Consider the following 18,506-nt stretch of genomic DNA (forward strand, 5'->3'; position numbering starts at 1 on the left):
GAAGGGTTGGGGGAACTTTTAGAATACATTTAGCAGATGCATGCATGGGATATTTCTGCAGAAGCAGAAATCTTTGTGTTGATGGGACATGTTAGTGTTGATGGGACATGCTTCAATGGGTTTGTTTTTAACTCATATACAATATAGGTCTGATTAATCAAATAAGTAAATTTCATATGATTATTCAATTATAATTTTATTTAATCTAGTCCTACCACTTTTTCCTTACCCAGTTGTTTTAATTAATTAAAAAAATTAGTCAAATTTTAGTCCTACCTTTCCCCCCTCACCCCACTTGTTCTTTATTTTAGAAAATTATTTGGTCTACTTCCCCCCCCCCCCCGAAGTATGTCTGAGATGAGAATGAGAGCATCCTATCCACCAGTCAATAAAGAAGAAACAAGGAGTGTGAGTAAAGAAATTGATAAGTATTCTCTTTATATTGCTATAGTACTACAGCAAAGTAGAATTTCAAATAAAACGTGAATTCACCCAAAATAAAATTGCAATTTGGTGTTTTTTTTTGTAGAATTCTAACTATGCGGTGTAACAAAAAAAAAATCTATCAAAGGCTTTTTTCTTGCAGTGCTTTTTAGCAGTTGTACAATTTGTTGAGCAGAACAAAGTTTAAAAAATTGCCATTGATTACTGTACTCTTCTTCTAGATCATCAGGGTTTCGCAAACTTGAGTGTCCAGCTGCCTTTGGACTACAACTCCCATCATCCTTAGCTAGCAGGACCAGTGGTCAGGGATGATGGGTATTAACTTATTTAGACTTTGCTGCCAACATAGTAGTAATGGTGTTGCAGCCTTGTATTCCAATTTGTATTATTCTTTCCACAGCAGAGTTCCCGACCCTTATCCTTATCTGGTCATGTTGGCTTTGATAGTTTACCAGATCAGTTGGTTAGTAAATATATCCAACAGGGGTTCTGCTTCAACATTCTCTGCATTGGTAAGTAAAATAGCTGTTAGCAGTGAGTTATTTTATTTTAAAACTCATTACTATTGAAAAACCTGAAGGAGAGAAAAGTGGCAAAGGTCACAAAGGTCACAAAAGTGACACTTTTTTCCTTTGGTATTGTACTAGTTTAGATAAACAGAATTCCTTAAGTGGGGTTAAGTTTTCCCTAAGCTCCAAAAAGTTTGCAGCAAAAATAGCATTAGAATAAATATTATATGCATCCTTTGAGGAAATTCCCTGGCATAATGGCCAGATACTGCTATCAAGGAATAAAAAGAGAGATAATGGCCTCTCTGAACTAATTCCTTAGTTACAGCAAATGCCATTTTGCATTCCACCCCCCACCCTCTGGGGAATGTGAAAAATTTCAATTACCCTCATTGTGTTATGGTGAAATTTGTGTGACGTATGTATATTTTTTATCTGTCTTTAATTGTAGGGGAGACTGGAATTGGGAAATCAACTTTGATTCATAGTTTGTTTAATAATAGTTTTGATTACCGTGTGTCAACACACTTTCAGCCAAATGTAAGACTTAAAGCTGAGACGTATGAGCTCCGGGAAAGCAATGTTCGATTGAAATTGACCATAATAGAGACAGTTGGATTTGGTGATCAGATAAACAAAGAAGATAGGTTAGTATCTCCTCAGTTGAATAATGTCATATTAATTTGCCAAGTGACATGCCATCCATTTGTGTCATGTAGTGGTATTGAAAGGCTTATTGATTTCATTTTATTTAAATTTATTGACATAGTTAACACACATTCCCTGGGTCTGCCTCCTGGTGACCCAACAACCAGTGAGAGCTTGTGAAACTGACAGCCAATCAGGAGAGTGTGTGCATGTGGAATTCAAGTGAGATGCTGACAGTTTTAAGAGTCAAATAAGGACTTTTCTGTCTAGGTGGGCAGATGGCGTCTCTGACTATTTGAGTGGGCTAGATAGTGATTATCTGTCAGCAGGGACAGAATCTGAATTGGTTCTCAGAGATTGGGGTTTTACTCTCAGTGGGAGAGGGACTATCAATGTGGGCCTGGTATCTGTGCTTGACCAATGGGAGAGCTAGACAGCTTTGACAATGACTCTTGGTAAAGGCATTTCAAAGGTATATAAACCAAAGTTGGGCCATTTGTCTTTTCTTCAGAACTAGTTAGAAAGTATACTTTGCTGCTTTGCAATTGATATTGACTGCCTATACATTTTTCTTTTCTGTATTAGGAACTTTATAATAAATTATCCCTTATAAACCATTTCTGGTGTTTTCTGATAAATTGCCCAACTGACTGGCAAAAACCTCACAAAACTAGAATCTGCTTGATAGTTGAAAGAGCTGCAATCAGATATCCCAATTTCATTAATCTCATATATCCAGAGGTGACCCTAAAGGGCCATTCCGTGAAAAATGAGCCTGATAAGAAAAAAATTATTTTTAAAATATACTTATTTTACTTATAGTTTCATTAACTAAACATATTAAAGTTCAATATTCCAAAGGAAAAAAGAATTTGAAATTATTTTTTTCATGAGAAATTTGAGCTTGAAGTTTCAGTATCACTTTTCTGATTGTGTAGCTTAGTTTTGTTCATTTAGGTTGGCATTATTTTTCAAAGATAAACAAAAATTGTGGTTGTCATTGTTGGTATATTATTAAAGTGAAGAACTTTGTCTACACATTGGACTTGAAAATTTTTAAATAGGTAAGTTATTTCTATTTTATTTTTATTATTGAATGGGATGCTGTTTCAGTGTCCCACCCGTGACAGCAAAAGGTACAAAAGTTTATTTTGTGATAAAACTAATTTATAGGTTATGTTTGTTTTATTGTGGGAGTATGTATTAGAGTATAACACACCTATCAATAATAAAAATGCAGTTAATTAATGTAAACACCATGAAATTTTAATAATTCTTTTTCTGTCCCACCCGTGACAGTTTTCAATGTTGTAGCTTGAGTTAGTGATTTCAGCAAGTGATTTCAGCTCTCTGCAGACAGGAGACAGATTCCTCATGTAATAATTCTTTATTCTGGCAAACAAGACTGAGGGACTGAGGAGAGGGGAACTAGCTAGAAAGGGATACATTTTGGAGGGAACCATCTCAAGCAATCACAAAGCTGCCTTTTGGTGGAAACCAATAAGACTAAGGAGCCAAATGCAGCTGCTTGAATGGACCAATAGTAGCTGTTCCTTCTGGAACATAAAGGCAGTTACCGTTACTTTACCCTAATGCGAATACATACAGTAATACAGATAATATAACCTTTGAATCAATACACAAAATGGGAAAGACTACATCTGCAGAACGTATGAGAAAGCTGCGTGAAAAACTAAAACAAGATAAAAACAAATGTGAAAGCTTCAAAGAAAAGGAGAGGGTCCGAGATAAGAAGAGGCGAGAAAAGATGAAGTTGGTAAAGAATTTGTCTGCAAAATCACTTATGGAATACAGACGGAAAGAAACTGAGCGCAAAAGAAAGTACAGACAAAAGATAAAAGAAAAAGAATCTAGGCCAATTGGCGACACTACTATTCCAGAGATTGGGTCATTTAAATGCCCACAATCTCTTGGAAACGCTGTTACCAAAGTTAAAAGAGTGTTGCCATTAAGTCCACGGAAAAGAATAGCCGTGTTACGAAAGCTTGTGTATGAGAGTTCACCTCAAGCGCCAAAAACACTATTTGATAAAAGCCCTAAACAGAACACCAAAAGTTCTATTATTTCACAAGATAATATCTCAAAGGTCCATGAGTTTTATAATTCAGATGATATTAGCAGGTAGGCACCAGGAATTAAGGATGTCAAATCTATTAAAGATCCAACAACTGGAAAAAGAATCAAAATCCAAAAGCGGCATATGAATATGACAGTCCAAGAGGCCTATGCCTTATTTAAGATTGATAACCCAACAGTTGAAATCAGCAAATCAAAATTTTATGAACTGAGGCCTAAAAATATTGACTTAGCTTCTCAAATGCCACACAATGTTTGCGTTTGCAAATACCACACTAATTTCAATTTCCTAATTGAAGCCATGAGTAGGAAAGACATTTTTTTCCCTTCCACACATTCTGATCTTTTGAGCCTTACTTGTTGTGATTTGGAAAATGAAAAGTGCATGAATGGTGAATGCAAAAAGTGTGTACTTAATTTGCACACCCTAATTGATGAAGACTTAAACATGTCGTCTGAGATTTTCTGGAAGCAATGGAAAGATGACTGTTCTAGCCGGCCTAAGGTTTTTGAAGCAAAAGGAACCATAGAAGAAGCTGTCAATGAGCTACAAAATCAATTTAGTAAATTTAAGAAGCACTTCTTTGTAAAGCGATTACAAGCTAAAGCTTTCAAAAATATGAAGGACACAGTAGCTGATGATGAGGTGATTCTTCAAGTGGATTTTGCTGAAAACTATTTGGCAACATCGCAAGATGAAATCCAAAGTGCACACTGGACCCACAACCAAATCACAGTATTTACTGGTTGCGCTTGGACTCAAGGCAAAGTACGTTCTTTTGCCGTGGTTTCGGATCACTTAACCCACGACAAATACTCAGTATATGCATGCCTAAAAGCCATAATTGAAGAACTTAAGAAAGAATTTAACAGACTGACCAAGGTCAAAATCTTTTCTGATGGGTGTGCTGGTCAGTTCAAAAATAAGTACACACTGTCCAATCTGTGTTTTATGCCTGAAGACTTTGGTGTTGATGGGGAATGGTGTTTTTTTTTGCTACATCCCACGGCAAGGGTGCCGTGGATGGGATTGGTGGATTAACTAAGCAAGCAGTTTGGAATGCAGTGAAACAAAGGAGAGTAGTAATCAATTCAGCCTCAGATTTTGTTAAATGTGCTGAAAAAGCAGTACTGAGAGTGAAGTTTGTCCTTTTAACACCTACTGATATCAGTGCAAATATGGCGATGCTAGATGAGCGCTGGACTTTGGTGAGGAAGATTCCAAACGTGCAGTCCAACCATTTTTTTAAAGCTAAAGACAAAAGAAGTTTAGTTTATGGACCTTCTTTTCAAAAGTCCACCCACGTAGTCTTCACAGAACTGTTCAAGTTAAAAGTTTCTGATGTTTACAGAGATTCTGATAGTGACACAGAAAAACAAGATGGTGTAGCAAGTTGTACAAATGAAACAGATGTGCCGGTGGTTGGAGTGAAGCCGTTCGTTGATGGAGTGACTATTGGGACATATGTTTTAGTTGAATTTGAAACAACTACAAAAAGACAAAGAACCAGGCCTACTAAATATAGATATGCTGCAATATGCCAAAGTAATGTTGAAGATGATGGAGAAGTCAGGGTGATGTGTATGCGAGCAGTTAACAATTCTGGAAAGCTGTTTCAAGTTGATGAAAAAGACATATCATATGTGCAGTTTGAACATATTCTTAGTATCTTACCCCAACCTAATGTTAAACGAGTCAGAAGGAGCATTTTTTATGAATTTACTGAAAATGTAGATGTGTTTGAAAGTGGTTGATTGGCCCAGAGATGGACTAGAAGAAAATATTTTTTAAATAGATTTTAATTTTAGTAAATACAACATTATACTTTGTAGGCTATAGTAGATAGTAAGTATAGTAATAGCAAAAGGTTTTTTGTAATTATTCCATTTTTAACAACCTTAATTGTATGTTAAATCAAGTGTATGCCAGACGCGTCCCACCCGTGACATTTCATTGTCCCACCCGTGACAGCATTTTTTCCTTAATTTTGTATCATTAAATTTCTTTACCTAAATTTCTGATTGCATAGTTGTAACCAATAAACATTGATTTAAACAGATATGCTGAGTTTATAATTGATTCACCTCCCAATTCACAGAGTTTTTCCATAAATCAAACTTATCTCAAGCTCCATGTCCTTTTTTTGTCCCACCCGTGACAATACTTTAACATTTAATAAAATTGTCAAAAATATCCATAAAAATAATAAAAAAATAGTAAAATGTTCAGTATCTTATTAAGAACATAGTTCAAATTTTGGTTGTTAATTTTTATGTATATTTAATAATAATAATAATAATAATAATAATAATAATAATAATTTATTATTTATACCCCGCCCATCTGGCCGGGTTCCCCCAGCCACTCTGGGCGGCTTCCAAAAAAAAAAACAAAAAAAAAACCAGAAATTCTAAAATACAGAAATCCATCAAACATTAAAAGCTTCCCTAAACAGGGCTGCCTTGAGATGCCTTCTAAAGGTCTGGTAATTGTTCTCTTTGACCTCTAGTGGGAGGGCATTCCACAGGGTGGGTGCCACGACCGAGAAGGCCCTCTGCCTGGTTCCCTGTAACTTGGCTTCTCGTAATGAGGGAACCGCCAGAAGGCCCTCGGAGCTGGACCTCAGTGTCCGGGCAGAACGATGGGGGTGGAGACGCTCCTTCAGGTATACCGGACCGAGGCCGTTTAGGGCTTTAAAGGTCAACACCAACACTTTGAATTGTGCTCGGAAACGTACTGGGAGCCAATGTAGGTCTTTTAGGACCGGTGTTATGTGATCTCGGCGGCCGCTCCCAGTCACCAGTCTAGCTGCCGCATTCTGGATTAGTTGTAGTTTCCGGGTCACCTTCAAAGGTAGCCCCACGTAGAGCGCATTGCAGTAGTCCAAGCGAGAGATAACTAGAGCATGCACCACTCTGGAGAGACAGTCAGTGGGCAGGTAGGGACTCAGCCTGCGTACCAGATGGAGCTGATAAACAGCTGCCCTGGACACGGAGTTGACCTGTGCCTCCATGGACAGCTGTGAGTCTAAAATGACTCCCAGGCTGCGCACCTGGTCTTTCAGGGGCACAGTTACCCCATTCAGGACCAGGGAGTCCTCCACACCCGCCCGCCTCCTGTCCCCCACAAACAGTACTTCTGTCTTGTCAGGATTCAATCTCAATCTGTTAGCCGCCATCCATCCTCCAACCGCCTCCAAGCACTCACACAGGACCTTCACCGCCTTCACTGGTTCTGATTTAAAAGAGAGGTAGAGCTGGGTATCATCAGCATACTGATGGACACCCAGCCCAAACCCCCTGATGATCTCTCCCAGTGGCTGCATATAGATGTTAAAAAGCATGGGGGAGAGGACAGAACCCTGAGGCACCCCAATTTACATTCTTACACATGTGTGAATACAAAAAAACATGGTCCAAGTGTCCCACCCGTGACAATGGAATGGCCCTAAATTAAAATCCTTCAAGACTCCCTGTCTAAAACTTAGGAAAGCCACTGCCAGCCAGTGCAGGCAGTATTGAGCTAGATGGACCCATGGGTCTTACTCAGTATGTAAGGCAACTTCCTATGCTCCAGGTCAGGGTAAAGCTTGAACCCTAACACTGAGAAACTGGAGAAAGAGGAGGTAGGTAGAAGCAACTGCTTGTTTCTCACTTTAAACAATGAGAAGAGAAGAATCGTCTGTTGCAGCAGTCACAGAGCTGAGAGGACAGATTGGACGGAAGGCAATGAGGAAGCAGCATGGAGTCCCCTCTAAGCTCAGGAAGAGGTTAGGGGGTCATTTATGTGATGCTGTGTTTCAAAAGTGCTCTGTGAAACACTGAACTGTTATGGAAGATCACTTGCCCTTTTGAGCTTCTTCCTCTTCTTCACACCTGTCAGTGCTAGGCAGTGCTCAGTGCATGAGGTGCTAGTGCTGCCCACCACACAACATATCCCACTCCTCCAGTTAGTATGGGCTGGAAATCACAGGGATGCATTGGTGAGTAAGCACTGCTTAGTGCGGAGAGGTACTAAGAAGGTGGCGTTGGTAGTTTATATTCACAAGCATCCTGGAGAGGAGCTTGGAAGAGCTGTGCCACATTGCCCTTCTCAGCTTGGAGCTTGGCAGGGAGATAATGGGATAATTGCTGATGGCACTGAGCTTCAGAGGTGCTTGCCTCCGAAGTTTTGTGTGAGGTCAGTAAAACACCCAGCTCTTCTTTGGCAGGGTTGAGGCAACTCCCAATTTGGTTACCAAGGCCTGCCAAAATGTATGGACTTCTGTGGATGTGCCCTTGTTTTGGTTTAGGATAATATTCAGGTCAAGAGGCTTTGTCTTTTTCTGAGCATATACTTTAGAGAAGAATTTCCTAAAATTTCCTAAGAATTTCCCTGAATTTATGCTAACGTCGCTGTCATTTTACTGTCCTTTGGCAATTTGTGTACATCAGTGTATTAGAGTTAAACTCAACCTTTGTCCTCTTATATCAAATATCCCCCCCTTCTCTGCAGCTATCAGCCAATAGTGGATTATGTAGATGCACAGTTTGAAGCCTACCTCCAGGAAGAGCTGAAAATTAATCGTTCCTTGTATAATTACCGTGATACTCGTATCCATGTGTGCCTGTACTTTATTTCACCCACGGGGCATTCCCTTAAAACCCTTGATTTAGTAACCATGAAAAATCTTTCTAGGAAGGTAAGATATTAAAACCAGAATTCATTTTTTTAAAAAAAAATATATATATTTTTTATTTTGGCAAGTGAACAAATAAACAACAAAATTCAAATCAATTTGCATTTGGAAATGCATAGAAAAAACAAAGTGGACACAGGTCAAAGGCAGGATAAAGGGAAATCCAGGCAGTAAAGTATAATTTATTGAAGTGTCAAAATAACCAGGGTTCAGATGCCTTCTGAACCTGTGGACCAAGTGTGTCAGCTTCTCCAAGACAGCTAGGGATCAGTTGTACTGGCGTCAGGGCTCGCCTTCTGTGCTGCTTTCCATGCTGCTGCAGATATGGTCTCAAAGGGGTGTCACTGCCAGATCATTTCCCAAGCAGAATCAGGTATAATGATTCCCAGGTCTCTTTCTCAAGCCAATTTTAAGTCATTCACATTTCCATAAATGAAAAAAGCACATCATGTATCACAGAGATAGTTCCCTTTCTATGATCACTGGATCACTGGATGCATTCAGTTTCAAGGCGTCCTGAAGGGTCACACAGTCCATCCTGACCCCAACCCTTTTCACAAAATTATACAGTTGGGCTGCTTTAAGACAGTTTAAGCATTGGGAAAGGCAGCAAGGAATCTGTATTGGGCTAGAGGTAAACCCGCTGCGAATAAATCCCTCAACAACTTTGTTTCTATCCTTTCTCACTCCTTAAATTGTGCATACATTTCCAGGCTAGGGAAATCAGGGTGGTCGAAGATAAAGAAGGGATAGAAGTGGTGCCAACGGCTTCTGTCAACACCTCCATATCCTGAGGGCAAGGAAAGGGTTACCTATTGAGTCTAACTTTGTTGCTGATACGGTGGTGAAGGGTAATGCCTGGCGGGTATTCTGTTGTAACCCAATGCACTGATTTAGTAGTTATCATTGAAGATGACACACTTTGGTATTTTTAAATTAGGAATGTCCAATCTCTTTGTCTTTTGACTTCCTAAGTTGTAGGTGAGAAAAAATTTAAATTTAAGTACAGAGTCTTTTGCAGATACTTAAATAATAAATCACAGTGGTTAAGCCGAATCTTTAAATTTTTGACTTTTATAAAGCTGCAATCCCAGTAAGTAAGTTAAAACTCTAGTACAGTTATATAGGCAGAATTACATTTTTATTCATTTGCCAGTTGTCACTTTAGTCTTGTCTGGTACCTATCTTCCAATATGGCCTAGTACAAGCTGAGGATGTAAACCAGAGGTGGGCCACATTCCCTTCTCAGTAGTTTTCCAGGAGCCACATGATAAAGAGTAAAGGATGTGACTTTTAGAAGTCTGTTTTCCAACTGCGTAAATTTAAAGGTCTCTACATATCTCTATCCAGGCACACAGGTGGCACTGTGGGTTAAACCACAGAGCCTAGGGCTTGCTGATCAGAAGGTCAGTGGTTTGAATCCCTGCGACGGGGTGAGCTCCCGTTGCTCGGTCCCAGCTCCTGCCAACGTAGCAGTTCAAAAGCACGTCAAAGTGCAAGTAGATAAATAGGTACCACTCCAATTGGGAAGGTAAACGGCGTTTCCGTGCGCTGCTCTGGTTCGCCAGAAGCAGCTTAGTCATGCTGGCCACATGACCTGGAAGCTGTATGCCGGCTCCCTCAGCCAAGAATGCGAGATGAGCGCCGCAACCCCAGAGTCGGTCACGACTGGACCTAATGGTCAGGGGTCCCTTTACCTTTACATATCTCTATCCAGGCAAGCAAGAGTCGTAACCAGTCTCCAGATACAACTTCCGCAAAGGGTATGACGCCGGAAGGGGCTGATGCTATGAACCTATGCCTAAGCTGTACCTCTCTTTGAGGTGTACCTCAAATTATTTTCAGGATTTTAAGGCAACCTGGGTTTAAATGGAGTTTAAAGCAGTAGCTCATTTTATAAACATGTGATTTGACAATGTCGGCCACGGACTTGGTCGCTTTCATTCTTACCCTTTTCCCTCCACCACACAATCACCTCTACCCAACTCTTCCACTTGCATTTCCATTCAACTATAGGTGGATAAATTTTCATGCACAGGTGCAGGTCCCTTTTCAGCTGAGGGCCGTGTTCCCTTCTAGGCAGCTTTCTGAGGGCCACTTAGCAATGGTGGATGGGGCCAGAGGCAAAATGGGATAGAGGAGCAACAGATTTTATCTTTGTAAAGTAGGTTAGTTTTTAAGGGCAGAAGATTGGTTGCCTTAAAAATCCTAATCAGGAAGTTTTATGTGGAAGACTTAAATCTGACCTTTTTTTTAAACTTGTAGCTGAGTCAAGGGAAGACGTATAGAAATGTGTATAGAGTACAAAAACCTTATACTCCAAGCAGCAATATAAACAGTCTCTCCTATACCTTTCGCCAAATGGCAGGCAGACAGGAAAGCTAGTTCTCTACATGATTCATACCATATCAAGGGTTTTCACTTGCTTACATTTGCCAATAGTTCTTCAGAAGCTCTAAAATGTTGTCAGCTCACAAGGGATACGTTTGGTTTGTAAATTAGGAAGGCAGAAGAAAAGGCCCACCCAGAAACAAAAAACGTATTTCACAGTAGCTAGCAGTACGTTTTGTTGAAGTACAAAAAGCCTACAATTGCTTTCAAGGGAATCATTGTGGAAATCGTTGCCTTTTTATTAGGTAATTCATTATACATAAAACATTATACAAAAAGCGATACATCGATGCCCTAGTAAAACAAAAAAAACAACTTTGTGATGATAGCTGTTTTTGATGATGATGTTTTATTCTGGTAAAGTTTTCGCAGTATTTCTGGTAAAATGGAAAACTGAGCTATATGGATAAGTAGAAACTGCAAGTTTATTATTATTATTATTATTATTATTATTATTATTATTATAGCAAGCTCATGGTACTGAAGAGCTGTTTTGCTACTCTGTTTAAAAAGCACCTTGCTTTTTCAGTGACATGGTAATTAGTGTTTTAAAAGTTCAGATTACTTGCAGATTTGGCTTGTATGAATACAATAGTTCTTATTTCTTTAATAGGTGAACATTATTCCCCTTATAGCCAAAGCTGATACAATTTCTAAAACTGAACTACAGCAGTTTAAGGTCAACATCATGAGTGAACTGGTCAGTAATAGACTCCAGATATATCAGTTTCCAACAGATGATGAGAGCATTGCTAACATTAATGCCAACATGAATGTAAGTACATGCTTTACTACAAGTATTAGAATGTAAGTATTTTAATGGGTATTTCACCTTATTTTTGACAGGCGCGATAGTCTTTCATGTAATTAGGTTACAAGTTGAATAGCATATATTGCATTTTTCATTTATTTATTCTTAGTGTTGACAGCAATACAAATTTATTTACTCTCTGTTTTGCAGGCACACTTGCCATTTGCAGTTGTGGGGAGTTTGGAAGAGGTAAAAATTGGAGACAAAACAGTAAAAGCTCGCCAGTATCCTTGGGGCGTAGTGGAAGGTAAAGAAGAGTTTGAACTCTCACTTTTTCAAGAATTAGTTTCCTAAGATAGTCAGCAGTGATAGTAACTTTGCATGGTTAATGGTCTGCTTCTCAACTGATAAAGTTCACATTTTGCAGTATCTTTATAGAACTGCTTTCTTCTTTTTGAAGCCTCCTGAATGAGCACAACATCTTTTTGTCAGATTTGTGAACCAGGCAGTTCACAAATCTGGTGACCTGTAGCAGTACCATGAGTCTACTTTCCCAGGACTGTTCCTTTTTCACAGGTGCATTCTGCAACACGTCATCAACACAATAATATTGCATTAGTGATGGATTTAGAGAGGACAGGACAGTCCATGTATCAACCAGTCTGCTGTATTAGTTGCACAGTGATACTTCCCCAATATTATTGTATTGTTGCCATCTGGAGGGGCACTCTTGCACTGTACAGCAACAAAAGTGAAACAGCACACAGAACATTTGTGATCTAAAAAGGCACAAGATTTCAGCAGGAAATTATGGGAATTGGGGAGGGGGTGATACCGCTTCTGCCTTTCAATACCTCCCATCTGCCTCTGAGCTGACAGATGCATTTGGAAGGGGAATTTCCTGATCCCATCCTTGCAACTGCTACCCATCAGAAAGCCTCTCCTTGTTGTTCAGGTGACCCTTGCAAAATGTATGAGATGGATGGGAAATACTGCCTCTGCTCAACCCCCCCCCTGCAACCCCAGTGTGAAAGGGCTTTTGGGGGGTGTTTCCTGCATCCCATGGTAAATTCCAATAGGATAGAGGTGATATTTTATTTCATTTCATTAGTGGAGAATGAGAACCATTGTGATTTTGTGAAGCTCCGGGAAATGATGATTTGTACAAATATGGAAGACTTGATAGAACAGACTTGTTCTGTTCATTATGAACTGTACCGGCAGTATAAACTGGAAGAGATGGGCTTCCGAGACACTGATCAAATCAAGTAAGAGTGCGAGCCTTTCCTATGTTTTTAATAGTTAAACCAATTCCCAACATGGTTTTTGTAATTACTTCTCTGAAGGTATCTTGAATCTTGAGTGTGTAATTAAAACTGTTTGCACACCCCCTAGTCAATTTATGGGGGTGCATGGGGGGAGGGAAATGTGCTATTGCACAGACTTCCAGTAGTGGGGCCCCGTTGTTGAATCTGACCCCATAGCTTAGCTCCAAGTAGCATGGCAGCAGCAGGATTGGGGGAGGAGCGAAGTGGCTGCAATTTTCCATTGAGGTCCCCACGTGGTTGTTCATTCTGACTTAAGTCTAAGCCATATTTTGGCTTTGTGTATATATGCGTACAAGGCTTCTGAAAGCTTTATAAGTGTACTCCACATGCATAGTTGTTTGTAAGTGCTAAATACAAATCTTAGGTGGTATTCAGTTAAGACTTACTCAGAATAAGACCCATTAAAATTAATGAACAGGACTAACGATTTAAATCTACCCCAAGTCTTAGTTAAATACTACCCATAATTTTTAAAATTAAGTAATTCTTTCAGTGTTACATTTCCATAAGAAAAAAAGCAAATCCCTTTAACTTTTAGAAATTTGGAATGGTATCAGTTTCTTTGTGAGCCAGGATAACATAAAATTAGGTTCTTTAGACAGAACTGTGGAAGCACACTACAACTTGATAAATCTGTATCTTTGTTTTGTTTTTAGGATTCCAGATTCCAAAAAGCCAGCTCATAGAGAAAGGTATGTAGCCTTATAGTGTGTAGAATGATGGAATTAAAGTCTTTAAAATTCTGTCTCTCTCTGTGTGTGTTTTAGAAAGAGACAGCTTGGTCTTACAGGAACAATAGTGACATGATCCCGGGGTCCTGATTTGGAACTATTATTGAATTACCTTAAGTTCAACTCAGAATGTCTCCAGCTGTGTACTAATTCTTCATCTTACAAATATGGGTAGGGGACCATGGCGTGGTGGTATAACAGATGTGTTGCATGTAGAAGGTCCCTCTGCTTGAGACCCCGGAGAGAGGCACTTCCTGTCATATTAGACAATACCTGGATCAGGTGGACAAACAGCCTAACTTGGTATAAGGAGCTTCCTATACCAAGAATTGATTCTTAAATATCAATATATCAATTAAATTGGTTCCTTCCTTCCTTCCTTCCTTCCTTCCTTCCTTCCTTCCTTCCTTCCTTCCTTCCTTCCTTCCTTCCTTCCTTCCTTCCTTTCTCATGGATGTTCTAAACAGATATGTGAGATGCATGCTGGCCTCAAAACAGACCTTATTTACAGTAGTCGCTGCAGTACTAACATTTAACTTCATCAACAGAACATGATCTGTGACTAGAATAAATAATAGTTCTGTAAAAACAAGGAAGTTGACAATTAACTTGCCTTAACAGTGTTGGTAAGATCAGAATAAAAAAGAGGACACAATCTCACCTTTGAAATGGCCTCGGTCCAGTATACCTGAAGGAGCGTCTCCACCTCCATCATTCTGCCCGGACTGAGGTCCAGCACCGAGGGCCTTCTGGCGGTTCCATCGTTGCGAGAAGCCAAGTTTCAGGGAACTAGGCAGAGGGCCTTCTTGGTGGTGGCGCCTGCCCTGTGGAATGCCCTCCCAACAGATGTCAAAGAGGACGACAACAACTACCAGACTTTTAGAAGACATCTGAAGGCAGCCCTGTTCAGGGAGGCTTTTAATGTTTAATAGATTACTGTGTTTTGTTTTTCTGTTGGAAGCCGTCCAGAGTGGCTGGGGAAACCCAGCCAGTTGGGCGGGGTATAAATAATAAATGATTATTATTATTATTATTATTATTATTACCTTTCTGAAAAAATGCTGCTGTTCTTCTCCCTGTCGAACAGTAAAGAGTTGAAGGCTTACCTTCCTATGTGAGCTGGTAAATTGTTTACCCGCTGTGGGATGAACTCACATTTGGCTCTACCTCCACTCATCTAATGCACATCTACGCTGCTCTGAATCCAGCACTGGCCTTTGGTCTCTCCCCCATTTGTCCAATACTTCTTGCAACCCACCTTTACACATGCCAGAAGCATGACATTAACATGGATGGATTCATTGGTGGTTAGGGGTGTAGCCTCATAATTGCCATAGCAGCCAACCAATAAACATCTTGCATCCCAAGTTGTTGCTAGAAACGGGATGAGCCAGCTGTTCCTCCCAAACTTGCCTAACTAAAAAGGAATGGGCAACAGGTTTGCAAATTTCATCTGCTTACACCCAAGTAGATATTCTTGAAGAAGCCGTAACTGGTTTTGTTATCCCAGTTTAAAAGCAGGGAAGAAGCATGGCGGTGCACATGCAGCTGTTAGACTTGGTGCAATAAGATGATACCACCTAATGCTGAACCTAGTTAGGGTGGAAAACAGGGTGGAAAATCTGTGGTCCTCCAGATGTTGCTTGGGGCTGGGGCTGATGGGGGCTGGACACCCAACAACATCTGGAGGGTGGCAGGTCTCCTGCCCTTGGTGTAAAAAGCAACAACAATGACATCTTAACACCTGGGTTCCTTTAAAAAGAATTAGAATGCTTTCTAAGTGAAAGGCACCTTTACTCCTTAACAGATGCCAAGAGTGAGATATTTTGAAGACCTCTGGCTGTTGACATTGCATGTATTACAGTGAGATTGGAATCAGCTTTCAACTGTAAGATCAGCAAGTTTTACTCTTTGTCTGGTTCAGAGTAGTCTCTTTACTGGAAAGTGACTTTGTAGAGAGAATATCCAGTTGTCAGTGTGCCAAAAAGGAAGGACACATCCAGCATTCTAGAGGAAGCTTAAAAAACTGATAGAAGAGATTCTAGGCTGGCATGTAATAGGAATAGGAATAGGAAAGCCAGGCAAACAATGAGAAAATGACATCTTCTTTTACCGTCAAACATAGTCACTACAGATTTTGGAAATGTGGCAATAATTCCAGTGGGTACATTATTTGATGTAGATAGATCTGTTTGGTGGTCTGCAAATGCACAGTGATAAAAGAACTGAATTTTCTCTGCTGAACAGGAAAGTGTGGAATAACACTTGCTTGACTTAATGTTGTCTAATCTCACAAAGAAATCAGAATAAATGCACATTAAATAGCCTTTGTTGCCTAATCTCTTCATTAGCAAATCAGGCTGAATGCTCATTAAATTCATCTGGAAGTGACCAAATTTTTCTCAAATTAACTTCTATTTCAATTGATTAGGTATACTCCCAAGTTAGATGCATTTAGGATCAAAAATAAAAGCCCAGGGCCAGCTATGTAGTGTGCTTTGTCCACTTCACAATGATTAATTTGTTGCCCTGCATTCTATTCGTAGCATCACTGCTTGTCCCGTCCTAAGAGCTTTTAGAACCAGTTTACAAATTTAACAAAAGGAAACACTGTAAGTGTGGTGAGACAGCAGACTGCACCTGTTCTCACCCACCCCACTTAATTGCGAGGTTTGTAAGATGAACCAGATGTAACACCAGTGCACACCTTCTTGAGCAAAACATCTCCTTGTACTTTTAATGTCCCTGTGAACTTTGTCAGTCTTTCGTGCACAGGAAAGCTGGTCAAATGTGGTTGGGTTTTGTAAATAAAATGCCTGAATGTGGCCAGCTCTGAATGAAGGCTATTCTACATTTTATGGTCCTCAGTCTGCAGGAGAATTACGAAGCTAAGCGGTTTGAATTCCTTAACGGATTACGGCAAAAAGAAGAAGAGATGAGGCAAAGGTTTGTTCGGAGGGTCAAAGAGAAAGAAGTACAGTTGAAAGAAGCTGAGCGAGAAGTAAGCTCATCTCTCTTATAGTTCTTGATCTGGTTGTAGTGGTAGCTTGAAGACATTATGTGGAGCAGCAGAATAAGATGGATAGAGTCTGCGGGCAACTCCATTTTCCTGACCAGCTGTTCAGCACATAAGAATCATCAAGTTCATGTGGCAACTTGCTGTTGACTTAGATCAGAGTTCCAGGAAACAATAGAAACAGCCTTTCATAATTGCATAAAGATAGGGGTACCAACTTAAATATTGGGATGTCCCAAGACACACTGTTTGAATGGCAATGCTGATCAACTGGTGGGGGTGAGGGTGGCAGCTCCCTCAAATATTTTATGAGGGCGTCGAAAGGACTTCGGCCCCTAGGAGTTGGCTCCTATGCTGAATGACATCACAGGTTGATCTAACATAATTTACTGAAATCAGTCTCCTTTGATTTAAAAGTAAATTGTTGACCAAAAGCTTACAGTATCACTCATAATATCATATGCATATTGAAAGATGGACTGATCAAGGCAGTAACCCATGTTGTTCAATTGGGAGATCTTTGATCTGTTCTTCATTTAGCAAGAAATGGGAAGTTAGGTATGGGATGCTCTGAAAGAATGATACACCCCCCCCCAAAAAAAAGCTTTTAAAAATAAAACTTTTGTCCACATTTGTCATTAAAAAGAAATCAATTCCAAGTTACTCTAAGAAAAGGTTTTAGCGCGCTTGTGTCAATAAGTGAACTACGAAAATAGCAAGTGAAAAGTCTGACACTTGTTAAGGAAATCAGTCTCTGTATTTGACCTTGTACCGGTAAGTACTGAGGATGGTATGTTAAGTGCTAGGCTACCACCTTGTGGCAGAAGTGATATTTTTGTGCTTGACTTTAGCTACATCTGGAGTTTGAACATTTAAAACGGCTTGACCAAGAAGAGAGAATGAAATTGGAGGAGAAAAGAAGACTCCTGGAAGAAGAAATTATTGCATTCAATGACAGAAAAGCTGCCGCAGAAATAATCCAAGGGAGGCCACTGCCGCCTACGCCCACTGTTGGTTATAAAAAAGATAAGGATCGGAAAAAGTAAGTAATCAAGTCCATAAAATTTTAGGATTTGGATTTTAGGACAGGGTACACTGTCCGGTTCAGATAAATATTTTAAGCAGTATAAATTATTCAGGTACCAAATATGAAAAAATAATAAATTTTTATCAAATTGTTCAAAACTGTCTTACTGATACTATCAGACACATTTACGAGAACTCTTTTTAAAAATATTTGTCCCTAAGGGATCAAGGTTTTCGGCTTGAGCTCCTGTGCTTTGATGTCAGAGATCAGGAATTTGTGAATATACAGGAGGAGAGGGAGAAAGAGAGATTAGAAAGGGAACGAGCCCACAGGGAGCACCATGAATAGAATTTGGAAGCAGTTTGAAAACGTTATATGGTTAAGGTATGTTACTTTTAAAAGTCATAGAAAACAGATCAATTTGGCCACAATGTGTTTCATTCTTGAATTTTTCATTCCTGGGAATATTCTGAAATTTACAGAAGTCTTTGCAGTTTTGTGGCGATGACCATAGCTGCCAAGTTCTCCCCTTTTTTAAGGGAAATTCCCTTATTCTGAATAGGCTTCCTCGTGAGAAAAGGGAAAACTTGGCAGCTATGGCGATGACAGAACTTATTACAGAATTATAAACAACCTCAAACAAATATTGTGGAGAAGGGGGTTCTTGCTGCGCTAACTGTTCTGCTCAAAATTCCAACTACTCTAAGGAATACCTGCATGCTAAGCAATTCATTTTATTGCTAGAAATCTGCCTTTAAATGATGACAAGGTCATTAAATGATCAGAAATATCCTCTCAGTAGTGACTGTTGGGCAACATAGAACAATTTCCACAAACTTGCACAGCAGAAATCTAATTGCACTATGTCACTTTCTTTTCTCCTAC

At 39.7% G+C, this 18,506-nt stretch overlaps 1 protein-coding gene across 1 annotated transcript; it reads left to right on the forward strand.

Moving 5' to 3' along the window:
* The first annotated feature begins 363 nt into the window (after positions 1 to 363).
* LOC118085748 (septin-8-A) lies at positions 364 to 17,969 on the forward strand. The gene is made up of 11 exons (XM_035116707.2): positions 364 to 408; positions 845 to 956; positions 1,405 to 1,600; positions 8,194 to 8,380; positions 11,382 to 11,543; positions 11,730 to 11,826; positions 12,631 to 12,787; positions 13,504 to 13,539; positions 16,447 to 16,579; positions 17,446 to 17,636; positions 17,843 to 17,969. The coding sequence occupies exons 1-11, from the start codon at positions 364 to 366 to the stop codon at positions 17,967 to 17,969; spliced, it is 1,443 nt and encodes a 480-aa protein (XP_034972598.2).
* The last annotated feature ends 537 nt before the right edge of the window (positions 17,970 to 18,506 follow it).

Source organism: Zootoca vivipara, chromosome 4 (genome assembly GCF_963506605.1).
Source record: "Zootoca vivipara chromosome 4, rZooViv1.1, whole genome shotgun sequence".
Taxonomy (NCBI): Eukaryota; Metazoa; Chordata; class Lepidosauria; order Squamata; family Lacertidae; genus Zootoca; species Zootoca vivipara.

Bases quoted from the DNA above. Each gene is read 5' to 3' on its own strand.
- LOC118085748 (XM_035116707.2), top strand. From the start codon at position 364: ATGAGAGCATCCTATCCACCAGTCAATAAAGAAGAAACAAGGAGT. The intron at 957-1,404 runs GTAAGTAAAATA...CTTTAATTGTAG, and splicing joins CTTCAACATTCTCTGCATTG to GGGAGACTGGAATTGGGAAA. The intron at 17,637-17,842 runs GTAAGTAATCAA...TTTGTCCCTAAG, and splicing joins AAAGATAAGGATCGGAAAAA to GGATCAAGGTTTTCGGCTTG.